The sequence below is a fragment of the Podarcis melisellensis genome (assembly GCF_964234715.1).
Source record: "Podarcis melisellensis genome assembly, chromosome: 10".
In the NCBI taxonomy this organism is placed as follows: Eukaryota; Metazoa; Chordata; class Lepidosauria; order Squamata; family Lacertidae; genus Podarcis; species Podarcis melisellensis.
The window spans coordinates 75,360,692-75,384,002 of NC_138542.1; the positions used below are offsets into that span (position 1 = coordinate 75,360,692).

The 23,311-nt window shown below is 55.5% G+C and overlaps 1 protein-coding gene across 1 annotated transcript in view; it reads right to left on the bottom strand.

The window, feature by feature from the left end:
- Window positions 1-23,311, bottom strand: part of SND1 (staphylococcal nuclease and tudor domain containing 1) — a 220,073-nt gene that overhangs the window by 97,884 nt on the left and 98,878 nt on the right. Inside the window, exons 12-14 of the mRNA XM_081926896.1 lie at window positions 16,605-16,705; window positions 8,071-8,181; window positions 2,955-3,027 (exon numbers count right to left, since the gene is read on the bottom strand). Of these exons, the coding sequence (XP_081783022.1) occupies window positions 2,955-3,027; window positions 8,071-8,181; window positions 16,605-16,705 (285 nt within the window). The remainder of the gene's footprint in view (window positions 1-2,954; window positions 3,028-8,070; window positions 8,182-16,604; window positions 16,706-23,311) is intronic.

Sequence of the window (23,311 nt, forward strand, 5' to 3'; positions counted from 1 at the left end):
CTGCACAGCCAAGCTGCTCAAATGCAATCAAGGTGCCTTAATGAGGAGGCGCAGGAGACCAGGAGGGGGGTGGGGGGGCCAGAGGCAGCTTCCGCAGCTCCATCGCCAGCTCTGCGGCCTGGCAGGCTCCGCTCAGAGAATGCTATTGGCAGAGGGCACGGGGCCCAGAGAGGGAGGTCGCTCCAGTCACCTGCCCGCCGGTCACCTTCCCCAAGGGTCTGGGAGGAAGTGGGGATGCCAGGGCTGAGCCAGGACTGCCAGGGATCCTGCCTGGCAAAGGCTCAGAGCCACTGAGGGAACCAGCGGCAGAGGCAGGAGCGTCTTGGCCCGGGCGGCACCATCTGCGGCTGCAAGCGAGGGCACAGAAAGCGAAAGGCGAAACGAATCCAGCTCTGCATGCCGCTGAGAAGGAGATAAGGCAGGGCTGCTGAATCAGGCTCAGGGCCCGACTCGTCCACCATCCTGTTCTCACAGTCGCCAGCCAGGTGCCCGTTCTGCCCACCTGAGATTCTCAGCCGCTGGGATTGAGAGGAATAATCTCTCTAGCAACCCTGGCTGGCAGCCTTCGATGGCCCTCTCCTTCTCCATGAAATTGTCTGATTCTCTTTTAGAGCCATCCAAGCTGGTCGCCGTCCCTGCCTCTTGTGGGAAGGAGTTCCACAGGTTAACTCTGCACTGCACAAAGAAGTTCTTTCTTTTCTCTGTCTTGAATTCAGCTTTGCTGGACGTCTATGAGTCCCAGGGTTATGAGAGAGGACGGAAACCCTTTTTCTCTCCACTTTCTCCAGGCCAGGCAGTTTCTATCACGTTGCCCCTTCCTTGCCTCTTCTCTAAACTACAAAGTCCCAAACTCTGGGACCTTTCTTCACAGGGCAGTCCCACCCCCACCCCGATCAATTTGGATGTCCTTTCGTGAATCTTTTCCAACTCAGCAATAGTCCTTTCAAGGCGAGTCAACCGGCATGGGATTCCAGAGCCTTTTCTAACGGTGCCATGATATTGGCGGTTTTATTTTCAATTCTCTTCCTGATGCTCCCCAGCGTGGAATTTGCCTTTTCCCAACTGCAGCACCTTCACGGAGCTATCTGCTGCAATCGCCAGGTGTCGTCCCTGGTGTGTCAGTGCCACCGAGCGTATATGTGAAATTAAGATATATATTTTTGCTCCAACACGCATCACTTCGCAAGGATTTACTGGCCATCCACTCTGTTTGGAAAGGTCCTCTTGGCAGCTCTTGGCAATCTCTTTTTGTTCCAACCACCTGGAACGATCCGCTGTCATCAGCAAACCTGGTCACCTCCCTGCTCCTCACTCTAGATCCTGCAGGAACAAAGCTCAGGGCCCAGCAGCTGTCCTTGGGGGACCCCACTTCCTACTCCTCTCCCTTTGGAGAACCGTCCAGTTATTCCCGCCGTCTCCTCCCGGAAGCTTTGCCCATTCCTTTTCCTTTCTAAAATGATTTTAATTTGATTTTAGAAAATATAAACTTACAACAAAGTCAATTAAAAATCTGTATGAAGAGACTGCTCTGAATCACAAGACTCCCCCCCCATCCAGGGTTCCTCATGTCAATAATTACAACTGCATCTCAATCCTTTATCCCCATTTCTTATCCATCTAAATTGTCCATAGTTTTTGTCACTTTACAAGTGTGATTAAAATCCTATTGACAATTGTCTCCTAATTATATTTTCCCCCCATTCTCTTTTTAATGTTCTTGTCTTCTTGAGCTTCCTGGTGGATTTGGCCATTTCGGCAGAGTCCATCAACTTGGTTTGCCATTCTTCCCTGGTCGGGAGTGTTTCTTCCAAGAACGCTGTGGCAACCAGACTCCCCTATCGCCAGGGCGTCCAGCTCCCCCCAAGGATGCTGATATCTGCTGCCCAAGTCCAGAAGCAGCACAAATGTCCCCACGGAGCCCTGGCTGGATATGGAAGGGCAGTTTTACTCCTGAGGGCCTGAATTTGCAGCTGCCTGGAGAACGTCTCCTGTCCTCTCAGACGGGGGGGGGGGGGGAGACAATGGCTGCTGAGAAGGCTTCCCTCTTGGCGGCGTCAGGTCGATGGCTGATGAAAAGCCTATCGCTTTCCCAGCATGCATCTCTCTCCACCACGGGTAGGCAACCTAAAGCCCGGGGGCCGGATGCGGCCCAATCGCCTTCTAAATCTGGCCTGTGGATAGTCCTGGAATCAGCGTGTTTTTACACGAGTAGAATGTGTCCTTTTATTTAAAATGCATCTCTGGGTTATTTGTGTGACATAGGAATTCTTCCCGCCCTCCTCCAAAATATAGTCCAGCCCCCCACAAGGTCTGAGGGACGGTGGACTGGCCCCCGGCTGAAAAAGTTTGCTGACCCCTGCTCTACACACACACACACACACCACCCTTTCCATTTCTCTTTCAGAACCAAGCAGGGCTGCAGAGTTTCACTTTGGGGGGGGTCTTTGTTTGGAGGGGGGAATGGGCCTGGGAAACGGCCTGACCCCTCGGGAGATTCTGGAGACAGGCGCTCCAGGAGACAGGTGGGGAGAAGGGGAGAGAGAGAACGAAAACAAACACCTCCCAGTGGCGACCGTCAGCCTTGCCTTTGGCCAAGCTGGATCCATGAAGCTCCGTGGAAGCTGCCGGCCTGGGAAGGAAGGGAGGGAGGGAGGGGGGCAGACCCCCACTTCCAGGTCAAGCGCCTTTCCAAAGCTTTCACTTGGAGGGCTGAGAACGGGACTCTGGAGATCCCAGAGGAAAACCTAGGCCTCTCCCTCCTCCCCACTCAGGCCGAGTTTCTGAGAGAGAGCTCAGTCAGGAGAGCAGGAGACTCTGACTCTCAGGGTCATGGGCAAAAAGATTCCTGCATTGCAGCGGGATGGACTAGATGGCCTCTGTGGTCCCTTCCAACTCTACAATTCTACACAAGCACGCAAGGACACTGATGGGCTCTGCTTCTCTGCCTTCCTTACCCCAGAGATGTCGGCCACCCGGTGGATCGGGACCTCCTTCTTGCTGTGCAGTCCTTTCCCGTTCTTTATCGCCCTGTTTTTTGGGGGGAAGCAATCAGACGGTCAAAGGAGCCTGCGGGGCAGGCCAGGAGGAGCCCCGTCTGCTTCTGAGGGGCTTGTCGACCCCGAGAAGCAGCCCTGGGCTCAGAAGCCTGGATCTTTCCCTCCGTCCCCGGAGCAGGGAGACTCACAAGCAGCCAGAAATTCCGCCTGGCCTTAAGGCACCAAAGACTGAAATGCAAAACGTGCCACGAGCAGCTCAGTTCTCAGGGAAACCAGGTTTCTCCCCAGCTCTGGGCAGCAGAGCCCAACCTCTTGCCCCCAGCCAGGAGGGTTTTGAAAAGCCTTCCTTGGAGGTTTTTAAGCAGCGGTCGGATGGCCACCTGGAAGCGATGCTTTGCCTGCGATTCCTGCATTCAGAGGCCCAGCTAGTCCACCATCCTGCTCTCAAGAATTGCCTCTGCAAGACCAGCGAGGAGGATCTGAGCCCAAGAGCAGCCCCCTCCCCTCCTGTGGTTTCCAGAAAATGACTGGGGGGGGGCGCAGAGCTCAGCAACCCTGACTATAATAAATAATAATAATAATTTTTTATTTATACCCCACCATTCCCGGTTCAGGAAGCCGGGCTCAGGGCAGCTTACAACAAATTTAAAACACTTAATTGATGCTACAATAAAATTCAAAAATCATTTTAGGGGAAATAAGCATTAGATAATCCCCAGGGCTAGCTGGCTGAATTGGTCCTACTTGGGCCAGCGAGGAGGCCAGGGGAGAATTAGCTGTGGGATCCCAGAGTGGGGAATCTTCATAAAAAGGGGAGGGGGAGGAAGGGGAATAAAAGATCAGGCTAAGTTCAAATTGAAAGCCAGGTGGAATAGCTCTGTCTTACGGGCCCTGTGGAAAGAGGTTAAATCCTGAAGGGCCCTGGTCTCCTGGGACAGAGCATTCCACCAGGTCGGAGCCATCACTGAGAAGGCCCTGGCCCTGGGGGAGGATAGTCTGACTTCCTTAGGGCCCGGAACCTCTAGTGGCCCCCAAGAGCCCTCTCCTCCTCTCTGAATTTGCCTCCTCCTCTTTCAAAGCCACCCAAGTCCGTGGCCATCCCTGCCTCTGCGGTTTAACTCTGCGCCTCCTTTGACCTGCCCCAAACGGTCCCACGTTCGGCTTCCTCAGACGTCCACAAGTCCTGGTGTGACGAGGCAGGCAGAAAAACTTTGCGCCCCCTCCCTGCCTTGATGCACCTTCCTCCTGTAGCTCCCCTGCCCCACAGGGACTCCCCACTTCTCCTATAAGAGGCTCGCCAAGAGCTCTCCCCTCTCTTGCAGGAACACCATCTCAGGAATCTTGAGGTGGGGGAGAGAGCAGAGGGATTTCCAATTTGCAGGCAGGCTGTTCCTCCCACAGCTTCTCCACAATCACGGCCAGCTGCTAACCTTTTCCTTTTAATTGCATTTCCCTCTTCCTATCAAGCCTCCCTGAAGCAGAGGAGCTGCTGCCGCCACTGCCGCCTTCTTGCAATCTGAAAGGCGCCATCAGGCTCTGAGACAAGCAGGGCCCCCCTCTTCCCACCCCCGAAACAGACACACACACAATCCCCTCTGTCCTCCTTGCTTCCTGCTGCACCTTGGGGTCCTCCAAAAGGAAGACCGTTCCGGTGGGAAGAGCTGTTTGGACAAAAGGACTCCCTTGCAGGGCGAACGACTCTCCATCCTTGGAGGGCTTTAAGCAGAGGACAGGGGGCCCTCTCTTGCAAATTCTTCTGCTGCGATTCCTGCATTGCGGAGGTCGGAATGGATGACCTTTGGGGGTCCCTTCGAAGCATACAATTCTATGCTGCTATGGCCTCAGAAGGTGCTGGGCTCTCCTTCACTGGCCGTTCTTCAGCAAAGGTCAAGCGGCCCTCTGCCAAGGGATTCTTCCGCTCCGATTCCCGCCTTGCAGGGGGCTGGACTAGATGACCCCTGTGTCCCCTTCCAGCTCTGCAATTCTCCGAGCCCGGCTCTCCCTCGGCTCCCGCTGGGCCCGCTCAATGGCTGCTCCCGTGCCGGGGCCTGCCGTTTGTTCAGCCGAGCCGAGGCGCACAAAACACTCCGGCGGGAGTGCCAGGGATCCCGCCGGGCCTTTGTGGAGAAGTCATTGAGCAGGCTGCTCTGTTGCGAAGGGCTGGCCGGCCGGCCTGCTGAATCCGGCCGCGGTTCAATGGGGCACCGGCAGCCGGCTGCTCGCAGGAAGCCGGCCGGCACAATGCTGGGTTTGGGGAGGGAGGGCACTCGTGCTGGCCGGCCTTCCCGTCTTTAGGAATATTGGACAAGAAAACGCACTTAAGAAGGGGCAGCAGAGGACATTATCTCAGTTGAAGGGGGAGAGAGAGGAAAGGTGACAGTTAAGGGCATCCAGCTGCAGCAGGATGAGGCCCGAGGGGCCCTCTTCTCACAGCGGCCAGCCAGGAGCCCCGATGGAAGAAGCCTGCATGCAGGATCCAAGCACAGGAGCAGCTCCCTCCCTCCTCTGCCCAGAAGTCCAGCAGAGGTCGGCCTCATCCAATGCTGTGCTCATTTGGGCAGCTTTCGTGCCAATCGCATTGCTCGCATCCTGGGCTGCTTTGCTCTGTGGTCGTCTTCCTCTGCTAGGAGGAAGGGACGGCGCACGAGGTCTGTGGGGGCAGCAGGACAGAGCCCTGGGGTGGGGCGCAGAGAGCAGGCGGCTGAGCGACCAGTGCAAACCTTCCACCAACCTTCCCGGTTGCCCAAGACCCCTGCACTCTTCGCACTGGCTGGGGTCCAAAAACTTGCTCATCTGCTATGCTCATGTGCAAAGCGAGGCTCTCAGGATTCGGTGCTGAAAACGGCAGGAGGGGAGAGCTGCTCTTGTGTTCGGATCCTGCTTGTAGGTTTCCCATAATGTAGGCATGTCCAAAGTCCATTTCAGGGGCCTAATCCGGTCTGCCGGTGGATTCAATCCGGCCCCCGTGGCAGTAAATGTCCTTGGTCAGCCCTCGTGCATGTTCACTTCATCAAATTTGGCCCTCTTTTGAAAAAGTTTGGGCACCCCTGCCATAATGGGAAGATGGTTGCACACTGGGAGAACAGGAGGCTGGACTAGACGGGCATCATGTTGGCACCAGGAGACCCTGACGCCGCTCTGGCCACGGGAAGGCCATGCTCCAAAATGCTGAGCAAGTGCTTTTGCCTTCCTGCATCAGGCCAAGGGGGCCTGATCCTGCACCTCACCTGGCTGCTCAGCAGCTGGGTTCCTCCTCCCACCCCTCGCGGCTGGCTGGCTGGCAAGGGGGCTCCGCTCTCTCCTGCTCCCCTTCCCTCCCCCTGCCGGAGGAACATCCGTCAGGGCTGGGCCCACGCTGCGTGGTGCCGGCCTGGTAATTGGCTTCGCTGTCCCACCCGCTCCCCGGCGCCAGCCGTGCCGCTTTGCCGCCTTTGCTCTTTTCCGCTTCTCTGCTGCAGGCTTGCAAGTTTTCAGCCCAGCTGTCAACGAAAAGGCTCGGCTAATTGGTGGCCGACAGACTCTTAATAAGGGCTGGGGGGGGGAGAGGCGGGGAGAGATTCACGCCCCCCCCCCCCCGCATCACTTGACAAGGACTTGCCCTGCTGCTGGCTGCAAGAAGGGGCTCTCCGGAAGAGGCGGGCAAGGGGCTACGGAGGGTCCGATTTCTCTCTGCTCCCCCCTAAAGAGCAAAAGACAAGACACAGCAGCCACACCTGAGAGAGACCTTGCCAGGCTGGTCTGAGGGGCCCCAGAGAACCCTGACGCCCACCCCACTCGCCCCTAGTCCAGTCTGCGATGCCACCCACCCACCCAGCCCTCTCCCAGGAGAAGCCAAGGGGTCCTTCTCCTGCTGCCCCACAGGAGAGGGCTCTGCTCTGCCCTCCACAGTTGCAGCCAGTCAATCCTCCTGCCCCATGGGACAGGAGAGGGCTCTTGAGTTCAAGTCCTGCTTGTGGGTTTCTTCCATAATGAGCTGCTGGCCTGATCCTGCAGCCTCTCTCCTTCTGTGTCCATGTGCCGTGAGCGGCCAGCAAGGAGTGCTTGGTTCAAGGAGGCCCCCTCTACGGACACCCGCCATTCTGGGCGGACAACTCCCAGGAGCCGGCAGGCAGAGGGGGGGCTCAGCATGGCAGCAGGGGCCCCCGGCAGAGGATTCCCATTGCCTTGTATTAGAGAATCATAGAATCCAAGGATTGTAGTGCTGGAAGGGACCCTGGGGGTCATCCAGCCTGACCCCTTGCAATTCAGGAATCTCAGCTGAAGCGTCCAGGACAGACGGCCATCCAGGCTTCGCTTAAAAACCTCCAAGGCAGGGCAGTCGACCCCCTTCTGAGGGAGACGGCTAGAATCTCCTTTCCCATGAAGCCATGGGAACAAGCTTGTTCCCTCTTTCACGGGGCAGCCTTTGAAATATTGGAAGATAGCTATCCTGTCTCCTCTTCGCCAGGCTAAGAAGAGACTGAGTGACCAACAGGTGGCATAAAAATAAATGCTCATGCAGCGGAACAGGTTTCCTGGCGCTGGGCTGCACCACACTCCCACACCCACAGCTCGGGGCCTCCTCTGGCACAGCCGCTGGCCTCCCCAGCTGGCCTGCCCCAAGGAGCAAAGTGGGGAGCCTCTGCAAAGGGGACCATTGCTCCTCGGCTTCCCAAGAGTGGCAGAATTCGCCCTCGGCTCTCCGAGGGACCTGCAGCACAGCTGGTGGCCGGAACAGCCTGCCTCTGGGCAGCAGGGAGGTGTGGCCCCTCACCAGCAGCTGGCAGTCACCTGGGCATGGATCAGAGCCCAAAGAGGCTCCCTGCCACCTCCGCTGCCTCCCTGGGAAGCGGGTGGAAGACCCCCTGACTCCCGGGCCAGGCGGGGCTGCCCCTCCCTCCACATTCCTTGTCCCATCTTCCCCCCACCCCCTGCCACGGAAGAGGTCCGGTGAGCATAGCTCCATTGCCCAGCAGTCCTGAAAGGGCAGCGAAAGATGATTCGCCCTCTCTTTCGTGCCCCCCCAGCCCTTTCCAGGCACTGCTTTGCCCCCCCATCACTCCTCAGCCCCCTTCTCTCCTGCCCCCCCACTCACCGAGCCTCAGCCGCCAGCAGCTCGTCGTAGTGCGAGGACCGCTGGTCATCGTCCTGTCGGTAGCGGATGACGGAGGCCAGGCCCTTGCTGACCAAGGCTTCGGCGATGTTGCTGCAAGAGAGAAATAGGAGGAAAAGGTGTGAGTGGCGGGAGCTGGAATCACAGAATTGGAGGGGACACCCAGCAGCCAACTAGCCCAACCCGTTGCAACGCAGGAATGATAGATCAAGAATCCATGACAGATGGACACCCCACCTCTGATTAAAAACCTCCGACAAAACAGAGTCCCCCTTCTTTGAAGGACAGCCATTTCACTGTTCTTCCTAATGTTTAGTCCTTACAATTTGGACCCACTGGTACAGGATCTCCCCTCTGGAGCGGTTGAAAACCCCTCGGCCCGAACCCAATCTCTACCATGCCAGCTGATTCACCCTGCAGAGACCAGGCCTGGCCACCCCTCCCTCCCTCCCTGTGAGGTGGGCCTTGGGGTGCTGAGCTTATGGAGGGGCTCTGGGCTCTGTAGCCATTCTTGAGCTCCTATACCAATGATTTAGGAACTTTCACCACATTGAAATCATCATCATCATCTTTTATTTGTATCCCGCCCTCCCCGGCCAAGACTGGGCTCAGGGCGGCTGACACCAAATATATAACATTGGTATAAAATCAAACAATAATTAAATTACCTCCTAAAAACAAGCCAGGATCAAACTAAGTCAAGTCTTACTGCCCCTGCAATTTTTTTTCTAAATGCTGAATGGAATAACACATGAATCTGACCTTTGGTGAATTTGTAAGTAAACCCTTTTTTAAAAAACAAAAACAAAAAACAACTTGCTAAATGCATAATCTTTTTCTATCCAAGGGAAGAGGGGAACTTTCGAAGGAACTCAAATTATGTATTTTAAAGGTCTAACAGCCTCTGCTTCCATCCCTGCCTGCTGTGGGAAGGAGTTCCGTAGTTTAACTATGAGCTGCATGAAGGAGGACTTCCTTTCATCCATGTCACTATTCCCCTAGAAGCAGGGGGACCCCAAAGAGGGGGGAGACCTGTGGCTGAAAGACCCCAGGATTTCTGTTCATTCTGCAGAGCCCCCCCCCTCCGGCATTCCCTGCATGCAGGACAGGGAGGGGGGAAGCAGAGGGTCCTGGGGCTTCCCTCTTTTTTTGCTGCTGTTTCCCCCCTGGGAGGTGGGGCACAGAAAAAGCCCCACCTGCTCATTTTAATTTATGTATTCCCCCCCATAAAATTTATACATGGTGTGATTATTATTTTAAAAACAAACTCAAAGCAGTTTACAAAATGAAAAAGCAATAAAATTACTAAGAAAAAAATAACAACAAAGCACGGGGAAAGTCACAAGACTGAAACAGGTTTAAACTCCCGTCAACTTTGCATGCATCTGGGTCAGGAATGCTTTGCAGAGGACAGGAAAGGCGTTTGCCTCACGTCAAGAGGCAGGGAGTTCCACAGGGCAGGCACTTGCCAGGCTGAAAGGTAGATTTCCTTTGAACTATTTGAAAAGCGATTGTATCCAACAAATTACGCAAGTAGGACTCCAAGAAGTTTTGTAAGGAGGAATATATGAAGTGCTACAAAGCAGATAAAGAATAGAGATACTGGTTATGAGTTTTAAATGTAACAGGGAAAATAAGAAATGTATACTAAGAGATTAGATTGGAAAATTTTCAGACAGGACTGATGGAAGTCAAAAAAATTGAATAAGATATAAAAATATGTTGAATTACTGTTGAAAATGGTATATTAATATATATATATGAGAGAGAAAGAAAAAAAGGAAGATGGATTTCCTACACTGAACGGGGATTAGCTGGCAGTGCCAGTCCTGCCAAGCGCAGCGGCCAAACAGGCGTATGTGGAGCAAGGCGATTTATTTCCCTCCACGTGGGGATGGCTTCAAAGCGAAGAATGCCAAGTGCTCCAGTGCGTTTGAAGCCAGCGGCCAGGCATCAGGCTTGGGGGGCTCCCAGAGATGTGGGCGCCCCTCCTGGGAGGCGCAGGAAGGGCTTGGCACTGTGGGCTCAGCTGCCAAACTCCCACAGCCCCGGAAAGGGCCTCAACCCTCCGGCTCCTCTGCCGGGAGCCTCTCTGCCTCTGCTGCGATTGGCACGAGTCCAGCGCCAGCCACATCCCAGCGCATGAAGGAGCCCCTCACGGCCGGCCTGGAGCTGCTGCTGCTGCTGCCGCCGCCTGAAGGGGGTGGGCGGGCAAGAGAAGAGCCAGAAATAGGCCGGGCAGAGATGGGGGAGACGAGCGGGGAAGATCTGCAAAGGAGGAATCGGCTGCCAAGCGAAGCGGCAGCTGCAGAGGCACCGCGCGAAATGCCAGGCAGCCAGGAATAAGCCACTGCTGCCGCACCTCCTATTTCAGGCAGGCAGTTGCTGGGCACCCGCGGCACGCGCAGCCCACCTTCCCTGGCAGCTGCCTCCCACCCGGCGCGGAAGAATCACGAGCGGCTCCAAGGACGTGAACGGGGTGCCCTCCCCCCACATGGCAGCTGCAAGCAGCAGCCCCCCAGAGAGGAAAGGAAGCACCCCCAAGGCTGCTCTGCTTTGGGAAGCTGTGCCCCCCTCTCTCCTTGCCTCCTGCCGCCCCACCCAAAGCCACCCACTGAAGTTTGGCACCTCTCGCCTTCGCCAGGCAAGGTTGTCGGTTGGTGTTTGTGCTGATGCTCAGAGCCAAAGCTTGGAGGGGAAGAGGGGGAGAAGGGCAGCCGTGGGGGGGGGCGCGAGGCAGCGCAGGCTGGCAAGGTTTCCCCATTCAGCATCTGAGCCCCGCAGGCAGCATCCGGAAGCAGCGAGGCACATCCCTGGCAGGCAGCCAGCTCTCCACGGAAGCCATGCCAGCCAGGGGAGCCACCAGGGGCTCTGCGCCCACGAAAGGGGCTACGCCGCGCCAAGGCCAGCCGGGCACAAGCGCCAGGGAGGCAGAGGAGCCTTCCGCGTCCAATTCCCAGGTGCGGGGCAGCCTGCCTGCCCAGGAAGGGAGGGCCCAGCGCCCTCGGGGTGGGCGCACCTCCAAGCAAGCCTATCTCAGCTGCAGACCAGGAGCAGAGGCGCAGTTTGGGGGCTGCAAAGAGCACTGCCTGGGGGTCCCAGGGCACGGAGGAGGGTGAGGAGAGGAGAAAGCGCTTCTCACTGCTTTCTAATCTCACAGGGAGGAATGCCACCCAGTTTTACTCAAGAGAAGACCTATTCCTGGAATCACAGAATGGTGGAGCTGGGAGGGACCCCTGAGGATCACCGAGCCCAGACACCCCCAAACTCAGACCTCCAGATGTTTTGGGACTATGATTCCCATCAGCCCTGACCACTGGTCCTGTTAGCTAGGGATGATGGGAGTTGTAGTCCCAAAACAGCTGGAGGGTCAAGTTTGGGGGGGCGATCTAGCCCAGCCCCCTAAGCTAGCCATGTCCATTAATTTCAGTGGGTCTGCTCTGTGCAAAACTGAGCTCAAATGCCACCGGGGGGGGTCCTACCCCCTGGTGGGCTCTGCTTGGCCCTCAGAACTCTCCCCTCGCACCCCCCCACCCCGCCCTGCATCCCTTCCTCATATGACCTCTTGCTTTCGGGCAGAGAGGCTTACATGACGCTCTGCAGAAACGCTCCTGCTGCATAGAGGGGGAAATGGATGCTCCTGGCCCCGCCCCTTTCTGCCTCTGGCCCCGCCTCCCCCTGCCCCGCTGCTCCAAGGGGGCTCTGTCCCTGGGTGCTGCCATTCAGCATCTGGCAGGCTCTTCCCCAGAGGCAGCCGCATCTTTGCCAGATGCCAGCCAAGCGAGGCATCTAATAGGAAGAGATTTGCAGAAGAGGAGCAGCAAGGGGGCGGCTGCCTGGATGGGGTGGGGGGGGGGGGAGGAGCCCAGCCAAGGCAACACCCAGGCGCTTCCAGGCTTGCCTTCCTGCCTTCTTCATGCAGCAGTTAACCTATGGAACTCCCTCCCACAGGAGGCAATGATGGCCGCCAACTGGGATGGCTTTAAAAGAGGACTGGACAGAGTCCTGGAAGAGGCTAGTAGCCAGGGCGGCTCTGCTCTGCCCTCCACAAACAGCAGAAATTAGACTTCTGCTGGTTTTTATTTATTCCATAAAATTTACACACTGCTTGATTGTTTTAGAAAACCCTCAAAGGGTTTTACAAAAAGATAAAACCGTAAAACTGAGGGGGGTGGAATCGCAACCCTACTTTAAAACAGACCAACATTAAAATACTAAAAGAGACTTACAATACTTTCTAAGCAATTGGGTAAAGGTAAAGGGACCCCTGACCATTAGGTCCAGTCGTGGACGACTCTGGGGTTGTGGCACTCATCTCGCTTTACTGGCCGAGGGAGCCGGCGTACAGCTTCCGGGTCATGTGACCAGCAGGACTAAGCCACTTCTGGCGAACCAGAGCAGCACACGGAAACACCGTTTACCTTTTATCTACTTGCACTTTGACGTGCTTTCCAACTGCTAGGTTGGCAGGAGCAGGGACCGAGCAACGGGAGCTCACCCCGTGGTGGGGATTCGAACCGCGGACCTTCTGATCGGCAAGTCCTAGGCTCTGTGATTTAACTCACAGCGCCACCCGCGTCCCCCAAGCAACTGGGTAGGCTAGTCTAAATGTTTTCATCAGCTGCTGGAAAGAGTGCAGGAAAGGCTCCTGCTTGATCTCAACCGATTCCTCAGTTTCCGGAAGCGCCAGGAGGGATCCTATGCTCAAACGCAGCAGACTTTGGATGTTCCCATCTTCCTTCCTCCCACAGATGCGCCTGACTCCTCCCCGCATCTCAGCAAAAAAAGGACAGCGCTTGGAGGGGGGGTCTGCCCAAAGAGCAGCTGGGGCTCCAAATCCCTTGGCAGAGACTGGCACCTTCCCTCTGCACCCCTCTGCCCAGGAAGCGGCCAGCTCCCTCTGGCACCAAGAGAGAGCAAAGGCAGAGCTGCCCCTTCAAGACGCAGAGGGCAAGGGGACCCTGGTCTCTGCCCACCTCCATTCCCATGACGATCACTCTGCCCCAATTTGCCACTGCCAGACCGGCATGGGAGGAGCTGCGACCACATTGCATGGCTCCCACGCCCCGGGAACTGCAGGTATCAGTGTGGCGAGGGACCCAGAAAGGCCTTCCACTCTCAGCACCGTAGAGGCGTCCTGCCACTCCCATCTTGAGGAGTGGCTGGGGGCTCTTGGGGGTCCCTTGCAGATCTGCGATGCCCTGACTTTCTGATCTGACATCAACCTTGAGGGGCACACAGGGGCAGGGCACTGCCAGGACTCTCAGGCCCCCTCTGCTCTCTGCAAACAGCTGTGCCCACCCCTCCCTCGGAAGCCCCCCTTGCACCACCTACCCATCGGCCGATCTGACCTTTTGCGGCTGAGGTTGGGGGTGGCAGTCGGAGGGAGAGCAGAGCGGGGGGAAGGAGACACAAATGCAACACCCCCCCCCCGAGGGACTCTTGCCACAACCAGCATGTCGAATGTACATGCAATGGTTGGCTCCATCATTTGTCGTTGTCAGGGGGCAGCAAGCGCCTGGCCCCACGCTGCCAAGATTAATGGCAGAATCATCACGCATGGCGTATCCAAGGCCTCTGCGGCCCCACAAGCTGCCAGGGGGCTGGGGAGGGGGAGGCGGGTCCTAGTGGAGGGAAGCAGAGAGGCTACAGCCACAGATGCCGCCCAGAACGGCCTGCTTGGGGGTCTCTGGGGGTCTCCAAGCCTTCCTTGCCATCCCATGAAGGGAAGAGCATGCAGTCAGGGGATCCGAGAACCGTAGAATTGGAAATGACCCCAAAGGGGAAATCTAGTCCCATCCCCTGCAATGCAGGAATGTCCACAAAAGCCCCCGAGCTCTGCTGAAAAAGCTCCCAGGAAGGACTCGGAGGGAGTCCGCTCCTCTGCCAAACAGCTCTCACTGTCCTTCATCATGTTTAGTCAGCAGCCACTTTCTTCCCGTTTTAACCCAATCCAAAGTGTTGGTACTGACAGCCTCACCCTGCATCCCTGAAGGAGCGTCTCCACCCCCATCGTCCTGCCCGGACACGGAGGTCCAGCTCCGAGGGCCTTCTGACGGTTCCCTCCCTGCGAGAAGCGAGGCCGCAGGGAACCAGGCAGAGGGCCTTCTTGGAGTTGGCACCCGCCCTGTGGAACACCCTCCCATCAGATGTTAAGGAGATGAGCAATTACAGCGGTACCTTGGTTCCCGAAAGGTTTAGTTGTCGGACAAATAGGCCCCCGAACGCCACAAACCCGGAAGTAAGGGTTCCAGTTTACAAAGGTTTTCCGGAAGCCGAACATCTGACGTGGCTTCCACGGCTTCCGATTGAGTGCTGGAAGCTCCTGCAGCCAATCGGAAGCCTTGTCTTGGTCTTCAAACAGTTTTGGGAGTCAAACAGACTCCCAGAACTGATTAAATTCAAGAACCAAGGTACCGCTGTATATATCATCTGAAGGCAGCCCTGTGCCAGGAAGCTTTTTAATGTTTTATTGTGTTTTTATATATGTTGGAACACAATTTCACACCCATTTCCAGGGGCATTTGCATACGCCACCCAGCTGTTTCCCCCTGGCCTTTGCAAAGCCAAAGCCTCCGCCGGGGTCCAGGGCAGGCTAGCTGAAGATCAAGGATGGGAGCTTGGGGCAAAGGTTGCGATCCGCAATTCCCTCCTCGCGGGATCCCAAGGCGAGCCCACCCTCACCCACCCACCCAGCCACCTTCGGGGCTCATAAGGCCCGGCAGCAGCTCTGGCATTTGGGGGGGGCGCGCGCGAAGGGGCCGGCACAGGAGACTCTCTCACGAAAGACCCACATGAAAGAATGGGGCTGGGTGAGTGTGGATGAAAGCTGGAGAGGGAATCGTGTTAAGCTGTGAAAGAGCAGCGTTGCCCCTCAAAGGGAAGCTGAGCGAGAATCAGCCGCAGAGAGCTCTCTGCTCTCCCACAGACGCGGAACGCAGACCCCAATTTCCTCTGGAAAATCGAGCCGGGAGGCTTTCAAAGGCAGCCTCTCTCCTCGGCTGCGCAGAATCCTCTGCCTTAAACGCGCTTTTGACAGATCAGACGCCGGGCAAATGCCCCGCAGGCAGCAAGAGGCAGGCACGTCATGGGGCATCCTGGCACAGAAAGCTCTGGGGCAGGGATGGAGAGGCCCAAACCCCACAGGGCAGGAAGGCAGGCCCAGCCCCCATCTCCAAAGCTCAGCAGGGCTTGGCCACAGGGAAGTTGCCTTACACATTGCTCCACCTGGCTCTGTGCTGCCTACACTGGCTGGCAGCAGCAGCAGCAGCTCTGCTGGGTTTCAGGCAAAGTCTCTCTCGCACTCAGACCCGGAGAAGCCGCTGGGGACTGAAGCAGGCGCCCTCAAAGGCAGGGCTCGGCCCCTGAGCTCTGGTCTTGGGCACAGATGAGGTCTTCTGCCTCTTCCCCGTGAGTCCTGAGCTACAGCGCCAGCCGAGAAAGGGAGGAGATGGGCTCCACTTGCCCAGGGAAGAAGCCATGAGGGCAGGGGAGGAGAAGCAGGGGAACCTGGCTGGCCAGGAAAAGGCCTCGGGGGGGGGGGAGGGCAGAGAAAGCGCTCAATGGATGAGTCAACAGGAGTCACAGAATCCCGGAACTGCAGAGCTGGAAGGGACCCTGAAGGGCATCTTCAGGACTCTTCTGCCCAAGGCGAGGATCAAACCCACGACCCCGAGAGGAAGAATCTCCTGCTTGACCAACTGAGCTGTCCCAGAAGGTGAAGTTGCAAGAAGGGAGATTCCAGCGAAGCATTCGGACAAACATTCTGACGGTAAGAGCCGTTTGGCAGTGGAAGAGACAGTGGACTCTCCTTCCTTGGGGGCTTTTAAGCAGAAGCTGGATGGCCATCGGTCATGGATTCGTGAGCAGTGATTCCTGCATTGCGGAGGAGTGGGATGGATGTCCCTCGGGGTCCCTTCTAATTCTATGACGCCTCAGCATCCACCACCAGCTGCTGGGCACCACAAGTGGCCTTCTTCCCCCCTGGAGCCCCTGAGTGGCCCCCTGAGAAGACCTTGTGGGGCTGGGTGGGCCACCCGGGGCTCTTCTAGCGTTCTTCACAGGCCCTCCCCCCTCTGTACCCAGTGCCGGATTTACGTATAAGCTAGACCAAGTTATAACTTAGGGCCCCACTCTCATGGGCCCCCCCAAATATACTCCTTCTTAATTGTATTTCACTATTAATATACTTCTTAATTATATTTCAGTTCAACAATTACTTTGATAAAATTCGTATTTTGTGACGTGCAAATGGATTGAGATACCTATTAGGTTCATAAATAGGTATCTCAATCCATTTGCACATATTCAACACAAAAAACAGTGACCATTTGTTGTTGACAAAGGACAGTTGGACATAGAAAGGGCCCCATTACCTTCAGTAGCTTAAAGAAGAAGTGTTTGGATTTGATATTCCGCTTTATCACTACCTGAAGGAGTCTCAAAGCGGCTAACATTCTCCTTTCCCTTCCTCCACATCAAACCTAAATCCAGCCCTGCCCATACCCCATACTCACATGCCGCCAATGGTGACGGTGGCACAGGTGCGCTCCGAGAAGGCGGGGGCTGTGTCCGTGGCGCTGCTGGCTGGCCGGATGTAGTCCACCGTGACGTTGACCTGGAAGGAGAGGCAGGGCAGAGGCTCAAGGAGGGGAGGAGACCTCATGGCAGAGAGAAGGAGGCGCCTGTTGCCATGGACAGGCAGAAAGGCGCCCGTCTGCCCGGAGGAAGCCATCCCAGCTCAGTACCAGCTGGGCAGTTCCGCTGCTTCTGGGGCAACTGTGGACTTGGATGGGCAAGGCCAGGGAGCTGGGCAGGAGGTGGGCACCGCAGGGCTGACTCCACTTGCCAAGCCAAAGAAACAAGAAAGAAAGGGCCAGGGAGCCTGGCAGGAAGCAAACTGTGAGAACAGGTCCCAAAAATATGAGCTTAGTTATTTCGCAAATAAAGTTGAGAAAAGACGGTATAGATGAAGTATAATATGTAGCGGCAAAAAATAGCTATGGGAAAACCATGGACAGGTGGAAGGGAAGTCAATTATCTTAGCAGAATGCACACTGGAAAATGTTTAATTCAACTTTTTTCTGAAAATTGATAAATAGAATCTTAAAAAAATGTGTGAAGTTTGTTTGGGGTGAGGCCGCAGGAGGGATCTGAAAACCTCCCCACCAGAATGGCACATCAAGTTGATGGACTACACCGAAGTGGCAAAACTAACTGGGCAGCTCAGGAATCAAGAAGAGAAGAATTTTTTTAAAAGAACGGGAAATGTTTATAATGTATATACAAAATAATTGTAAACAGGTTAAAGCAATAGCAGGATTTTAAACACACTTGTAATGTAGCAGAAAGTATAGATAATCTGGGGAAATGAAAAAAGGGAGAAGTATTGATATGCCGTTGAAATAGAATCAATAGGACGGGAGGAAGTCAGGAGATTCAGAGTAATCTTGGTAATTAGATTTGGACATGGTTTTGTTGTATGTTTATATTTTGGACAATCAAATAAAGAATTGTTTCACACACACACACACAGAAAAACCTCCCCACCTTTTTAGTCTGCAATCCATCGCATGGAAGTGCATGCAGGGACTCCCTCGCCCTGCAAGCATCCATACCATCTCCTCCCCCCGCTGCCTCCCTGCTCACTCCTCTGCCTTCAGGCTGGGGGTGGGAAGCAGAGGCCCCTTGGGCCCCCAGGCAGGCAGGCAGAGCAAGAGCAGAGGGCAGCCGGGAGGAGCCTTGCCCCTGGCGGACACTTCCCTGCCTGCCGCCAGCAAGGAGGGCTTTGCTGCTGCGAAGGGAGCATCTGATGCGCCAGCAGGAGGCCCATCAAGGCAGCACATGCTGCAGCAGCGAGAGCCTGCCAGGTTGTGCACAGACAAGGCGCTCGGAGGCTCAGGCAGGCAGGCAGGCAGGAGAAGGTGGGCGCTGGCCCAGGAAGGGGCAAGAAGCACCAGCACCCAGGAGGAGGAGGAGCGGCAGGCCTAGAGGCAGAAGCGCCCGAGGCTTCCAGCTTCCGCTTGATGGATTGCAAGAGCATCTGAATGCAAGAAAAGCTTGCTGGATCGGGCCCAAGGCCTGATCAGGTGCCTCAATGGCCACGGAGGCAGGGCAGAGCTCGGTGGTGCCATTTGTGTTCAGAAGCATCTGCAGGAGTGTGAAATATTCACCGAAATGAGGTTTTGCTGGGTTACCCGACCCCTTTCACCACCACCACCACCACTCATGGTCAATGTGAGCAGGGAGGGTGCGGGCAGCAGCTCTCCCCCAGGAACACCCTGCCTGAGCCTTTCACAACTATCAGAACCTGCAAGAGCTGTGTGGTTCTCCCCCCCTTTCCAGAAAGACACATCTGGAGGATTAGTCAAACAAAGAGCTCGACACACACATGCGCTAACTCTTTGGGAAATGGTGCGATGCAGCCAAGTGCAGGCGCTCGGCTTCTCTGTGCAGATCAGGAACAGTTCTTGGCGCATTTCATGCAAATGATCTGCATCTCGCCTCTTGATAGAAGCATTTGAAACAGCTACATGCACAAGTTAAAGGCAAGGCAACAGATACCAGCCCTGAAAGCGTCAGAGACGAACTCAATCACTGACCCATTCATGGAAAGGCCACTAAAACGCCCAGAATAAACTGACGGAGCTTCAGAAGGACGAACGGCCCCGAGAATTAAGAGCTGGTTGAATAGGCAGAGGGGTCAAGCCTGGCAAATGAGGTGCAAGGAGGGCAGGAGGCCTCCTTCCCTGGGACGCAGGACCTCCGCAGCCAGCGAGCTGCTCAGAGGGGTGGGACCCAGGCTGCGAGAGCCCCCCTTGATGCCTCCTGAAAGCACCCCATTCTCCCACCTTATTGGAAATCCCTCCTTCCCGTTTGTTTATAGCAGGCTTCCTCAATCTCAGCCCTCCAGATGTTTTTGATCCCTAGCTAGCAGGACCAGTGGCCGGGGATGATGCGACTTGCAGTCTCAAAACATCTGGAGGGCCGAGGTTGAGGAAGCCTGGCTCATAGAATCAGAGAGCTAGGAGGGACTCCCAAGGTTCATCTAGCCCACCCCCCACCCCCCGGCAATGCAGGAATCTCTGCTGAAGCATCCATGACAGATGGCCACCCAAGCTCTGATTAAAAACCAACAAGGAATGAGAACCCACCACCTCCCGAGGAAGCCCATTCCGCTGCCAAACAGCTCTAGCTATCGGAAGGTTCTTCCCGAAGTCTCCAGGAAAGGGGGGGGGGTTCTCTTCTGAAGCCCTGCCCGGTCAATGTAGACAGTACTGAGTTTGATTGACCAACTCGCTGTATCACAGGTTCTGAGGTTTCTCTTATTGCTCCTAGTTTTCAAAAGTGCTCCTCGCCACCACTACCCTTTCCATATAGTTTCAGAAGAACTGGAAGGGGCAGAATTTACACCTCCCCAGGTAGATTGAGGGTACAGCATGGGTGATTCTTCTTCCAAAGGGACGCGGGTAGCACTGTCCAAACCACTGAGCCTCTTGGGCTTGCTGATCGGAAGGTCGGCAGTTCAAATCCCCATGACGGGATGAGCTCCCATTGCTCTGTCCCAGCTCCTGCCAACCTAGCAGTTCAAAAGCACACCAGTGCAAGTAGATAAATAGGTACCACTATGGAGGGAAGGTAAACAGCATTTCTGTGCGCTCTGGCTTCCATCACAGTGTCCCGTTGCACCAGAAGCGGTTTAGTCCTGCTGGCCACACTGTCTGCCGACAAACGCTGGCTCCCTCGGCCTGAAAGCGAGATGAACGCCGCAACCCCAGAGTCGCCTTTGACTGGACTTTACCGTCCAGGGGTCCTTTACCTTTTAAACATCTTCTTCTAAACTCTTTTCCCTGGTTGCATGGCTTGGGGGGGGGCTGTATCCCACAGCTGCCAGAGAACAAACTGGCAGTCTTAGCTGAACTGCAGTAAGAAAGGGAGCGAGGAGCCAGGAGGTCTTTGTTCAAGACACTTTCTCCAGGAAAGACCCCCAACGGGGAGACCGGCCATAGCAGTTTCAAGGCTGTCATGTGCAGGGTGATATCTCAAAGAGGGGTCACCCATGTGAGCCCCCATCGCATGCCGTGTCTGCAGGCACCTTTGTAATGCGGAGCTGGTCTGCCAAAGGGCCTGGTGCCCGAAGCCAGCTCCCCACAGATCACCCGTTCTTCTGGTAGAATTCAACTAACGTCTAATGAAATTGCTGGGACGCGTCGTGTGCAAACGGACTTTCCGTGTTGGGGGGCAGAGAAGCCAGCCCACAAGGTGGTCCCACGGGAAGGAAAGAACTTGGCCCTGCGAAGAAAGCGCCCACAAGCTGCTATGGCCTCGGGCCTCAAGGAGCTTGGAAGCCGCCACTCCAGGCAGGTGGGTCACAGGTGTTTACAAGCAAACAAGGACTCTTCAAGCGAATGCTGGGAGGTGGAGGGTTTCAAGAGCAACTCATGCGCTGCCAAGAGGAACACCGGCTACTGATGCATCATCACATGCATACATGCATGCACACACACAGTGCCTCCCTCTCTCTCTCTCTCAGCGCCTTCCGGGTTCATCCCTCCAGCTCCACAGGCTCCCTGCCACCGCCGAGGGGAGGCAGAGACTGGCAGCCTGCAAGCCCATCAAGGCCACAAGAGCGCCTTTAAAGCCTTTTCAAAGTGTCTGGTCTCTTACAAGCCCCGCTTTGCGATGAGCATAACAATGCAAAAAGGTGATGCCGACTCAAGCAGATCACACTCTCACTCTCACTCTCTCTCTCATGCGCGCGGCAACCTCATCATATTCTGCTAGCTGCGCAGAAAGGAGCTTCTGCCAGGAGAAAGCCAATTAAGGGTAAGGGGTTAAAGCAATTCCTGGCATGACAAACGGGCAGGGGAAAGAGGCGGCCCTGATTCCACAAGGCGGGTTTGGGAATCAAAATGGCCATGGGGCCATCCAGCTCCTCAGCAAGGACAGAGATGGTCAGGGCAGCCGCCCAGGGGAGCCGCCCCCTTTCTTCACCTCCCCGAAAGAGAAGGAAGTCTGGTGGCATCTCCACTGAACTCCCCGGCTGAGGCTCACCTTCCAGGAGCAAGCACCAGCTAAGAGGGGCCAGCTCACCAAACCCATCAGAAGATCTAGATGGATGAGGCATGTGGCCTCTCCAGTCCAGCATTCTGTACTAACACTGGCCAGCCAGATTCCCCAAAGGGAAACAAGCAGGATTCGAACACAAGAACAACACTCTTCCCTCCTGCAGTTTCCAGAAACTGGGGTGCAGAAACGTTGCTGCCTAAGGTAAGGTAAAGGACCCCTGGATGGTTAAATCCAGTCAAAGGCGACTATGGGGTTGTGATGCTCATCTCGCTTTCAGGCCAAGGGAGCCGGCGTTTGTCCACAGACAGCTTTCCGGGTCATGTGGCCAGCAGAACTAAACTGCTTCTGGAGCAACGGGACACTCTGATGGAAGCCAGAGCGCACAGAAATGCTGTTTTCCTTTCCGCCACAGCGGTACCTATTTATCTACTTGCGCTGGTGTGCTTTTGAACTGCTAAGTTGGCAGGAGCAGAGACAGAGCAACGGGAGCTCACCCCTTCGTGGGTATTCAAACAGCCGGCCTTTTCATTGGCAAGCCCAAGAAGCTCAGTGGTTTAGACCACTGCATCCCTGTTGCTGCCAAAGCGCTCCTCTCACTGGGCACCTTCTTCCACATGTGGTGGAAGTGGCCATTAGGCATGGGGTTCCCAAGACGTCTCAGCACCAGCCCGGCTTGCCCAGTTCCTTCCCAAAGACATGCTTGAGGGAGGAGGCAAGGCCAGGGAAACACAGACCTCCACACCTGCCCCCCACCCCCACTGCTGGAGGCCCCCTGCAGCAGGACAGCCGTACCCTATCCTTTATCAAAAACTTTCAATTAGAGGTTGCACCAAGCACATTACGAAAGAAATCAATAAAACACTAAAATCCTGTGACAAGAGTAACTGAATAAGAGAATAAGACCCGCAGGTTCCTTGATAAGACGCTTGATCCCTGAGGAAGGAACTGAGGCTAAAAGCAAGACAAGCCACGGGACCCCACCCAAAGCGATTTGAAATCTAGGGGGGGTGCAGGGCTGGGTTCTCGGCTCAATGCTCACTCCCCTAACCACCATGCAAAACCAGCGCACAGTCTCCACTCCCTCCGGCCCGTGCCCAAATGACTGTGATTGAGGAAAAGGATGTGAATAATTGCATGTATTGCGCTGGGGGGGGGGAATAACCTTTTTTGCACAGAGAATGTCCTCTTTCCTTCCCTGAGAGGAGAAGGCTTCCCTCAGCTCTGTCTGTGAAATGGCATTTCCATTTTGGATGGTCTTCCTCGCCAAGCCCAAGCGTTCCCTCCCACCCCAATAACACATTGGCAAATTCTCTTAACTTCCACTCCTTTGAAAGAGCTGAGCGACGTTCAGGAAACAGAGGGAAAACAGCATGAAATTTGCATAATTTTGCCTTAATTTCCATTGCGAGACTCATTATCCATCTTTCTCGGTGCAGAACGTAGCCAGCTTCCTCCAAGGAGCTCCAGAAGAAGAAGAAGAGGCAGGCAGGCAGCTCTCCCCGCAGACCCAACATTTCAGAAACTGCAAACAATCACTGATTGGGGTCTCTGACTCTCTCACACCCCCGTTTGCAGGCTGGTTCAGTCACTGGGCTCTCCCCTGCACCCTCCGCTGAGAGAAGAGGTGCAAAGGACTCATTCTGCTTCTCCACAATCTCCTTATCTCCCTTTACAACTCCTTTGACTCTTGTGTCATCCAAGGAGTCAACCGTTTCCCTAGACGGTTTCCTGAGACAAATGTATTTCAAGAACGTCTCGCTGGTGGTCCTCATACTCGCAGCAATGTGTTTCTCAAGATGTTTCTTTTAAGCATCCTTTACCGTCTTCTTAGGACGCAGGTGGCGCTGTGGGTTAAAGCCTCAGCGCCTAGGACTTGCCAATTGAAAGGTCGGCGGTTCGAATCCCTGCGGCGGGGTGCGCTCCCGTTGCTCGGTCCCAGCGCCTGCCAACCTAGCAGTTCGAAAGAACCTCCGGGTGCAAGTAGATAAATAGGGACCGCTTACTAGCGGGAAGGTAAATGGTGTTTCCGTGTGCGGCTCTGGCTCGCCAGAGCAGCGATGTCACGCTGGCCACGTGACCCGGAAGTGTCTCCGGACAGCGCTGGCCCCTGGCCTCTTAAGTGAGATGGGCGCACAACCCCAGAGTCTGTCAAGAC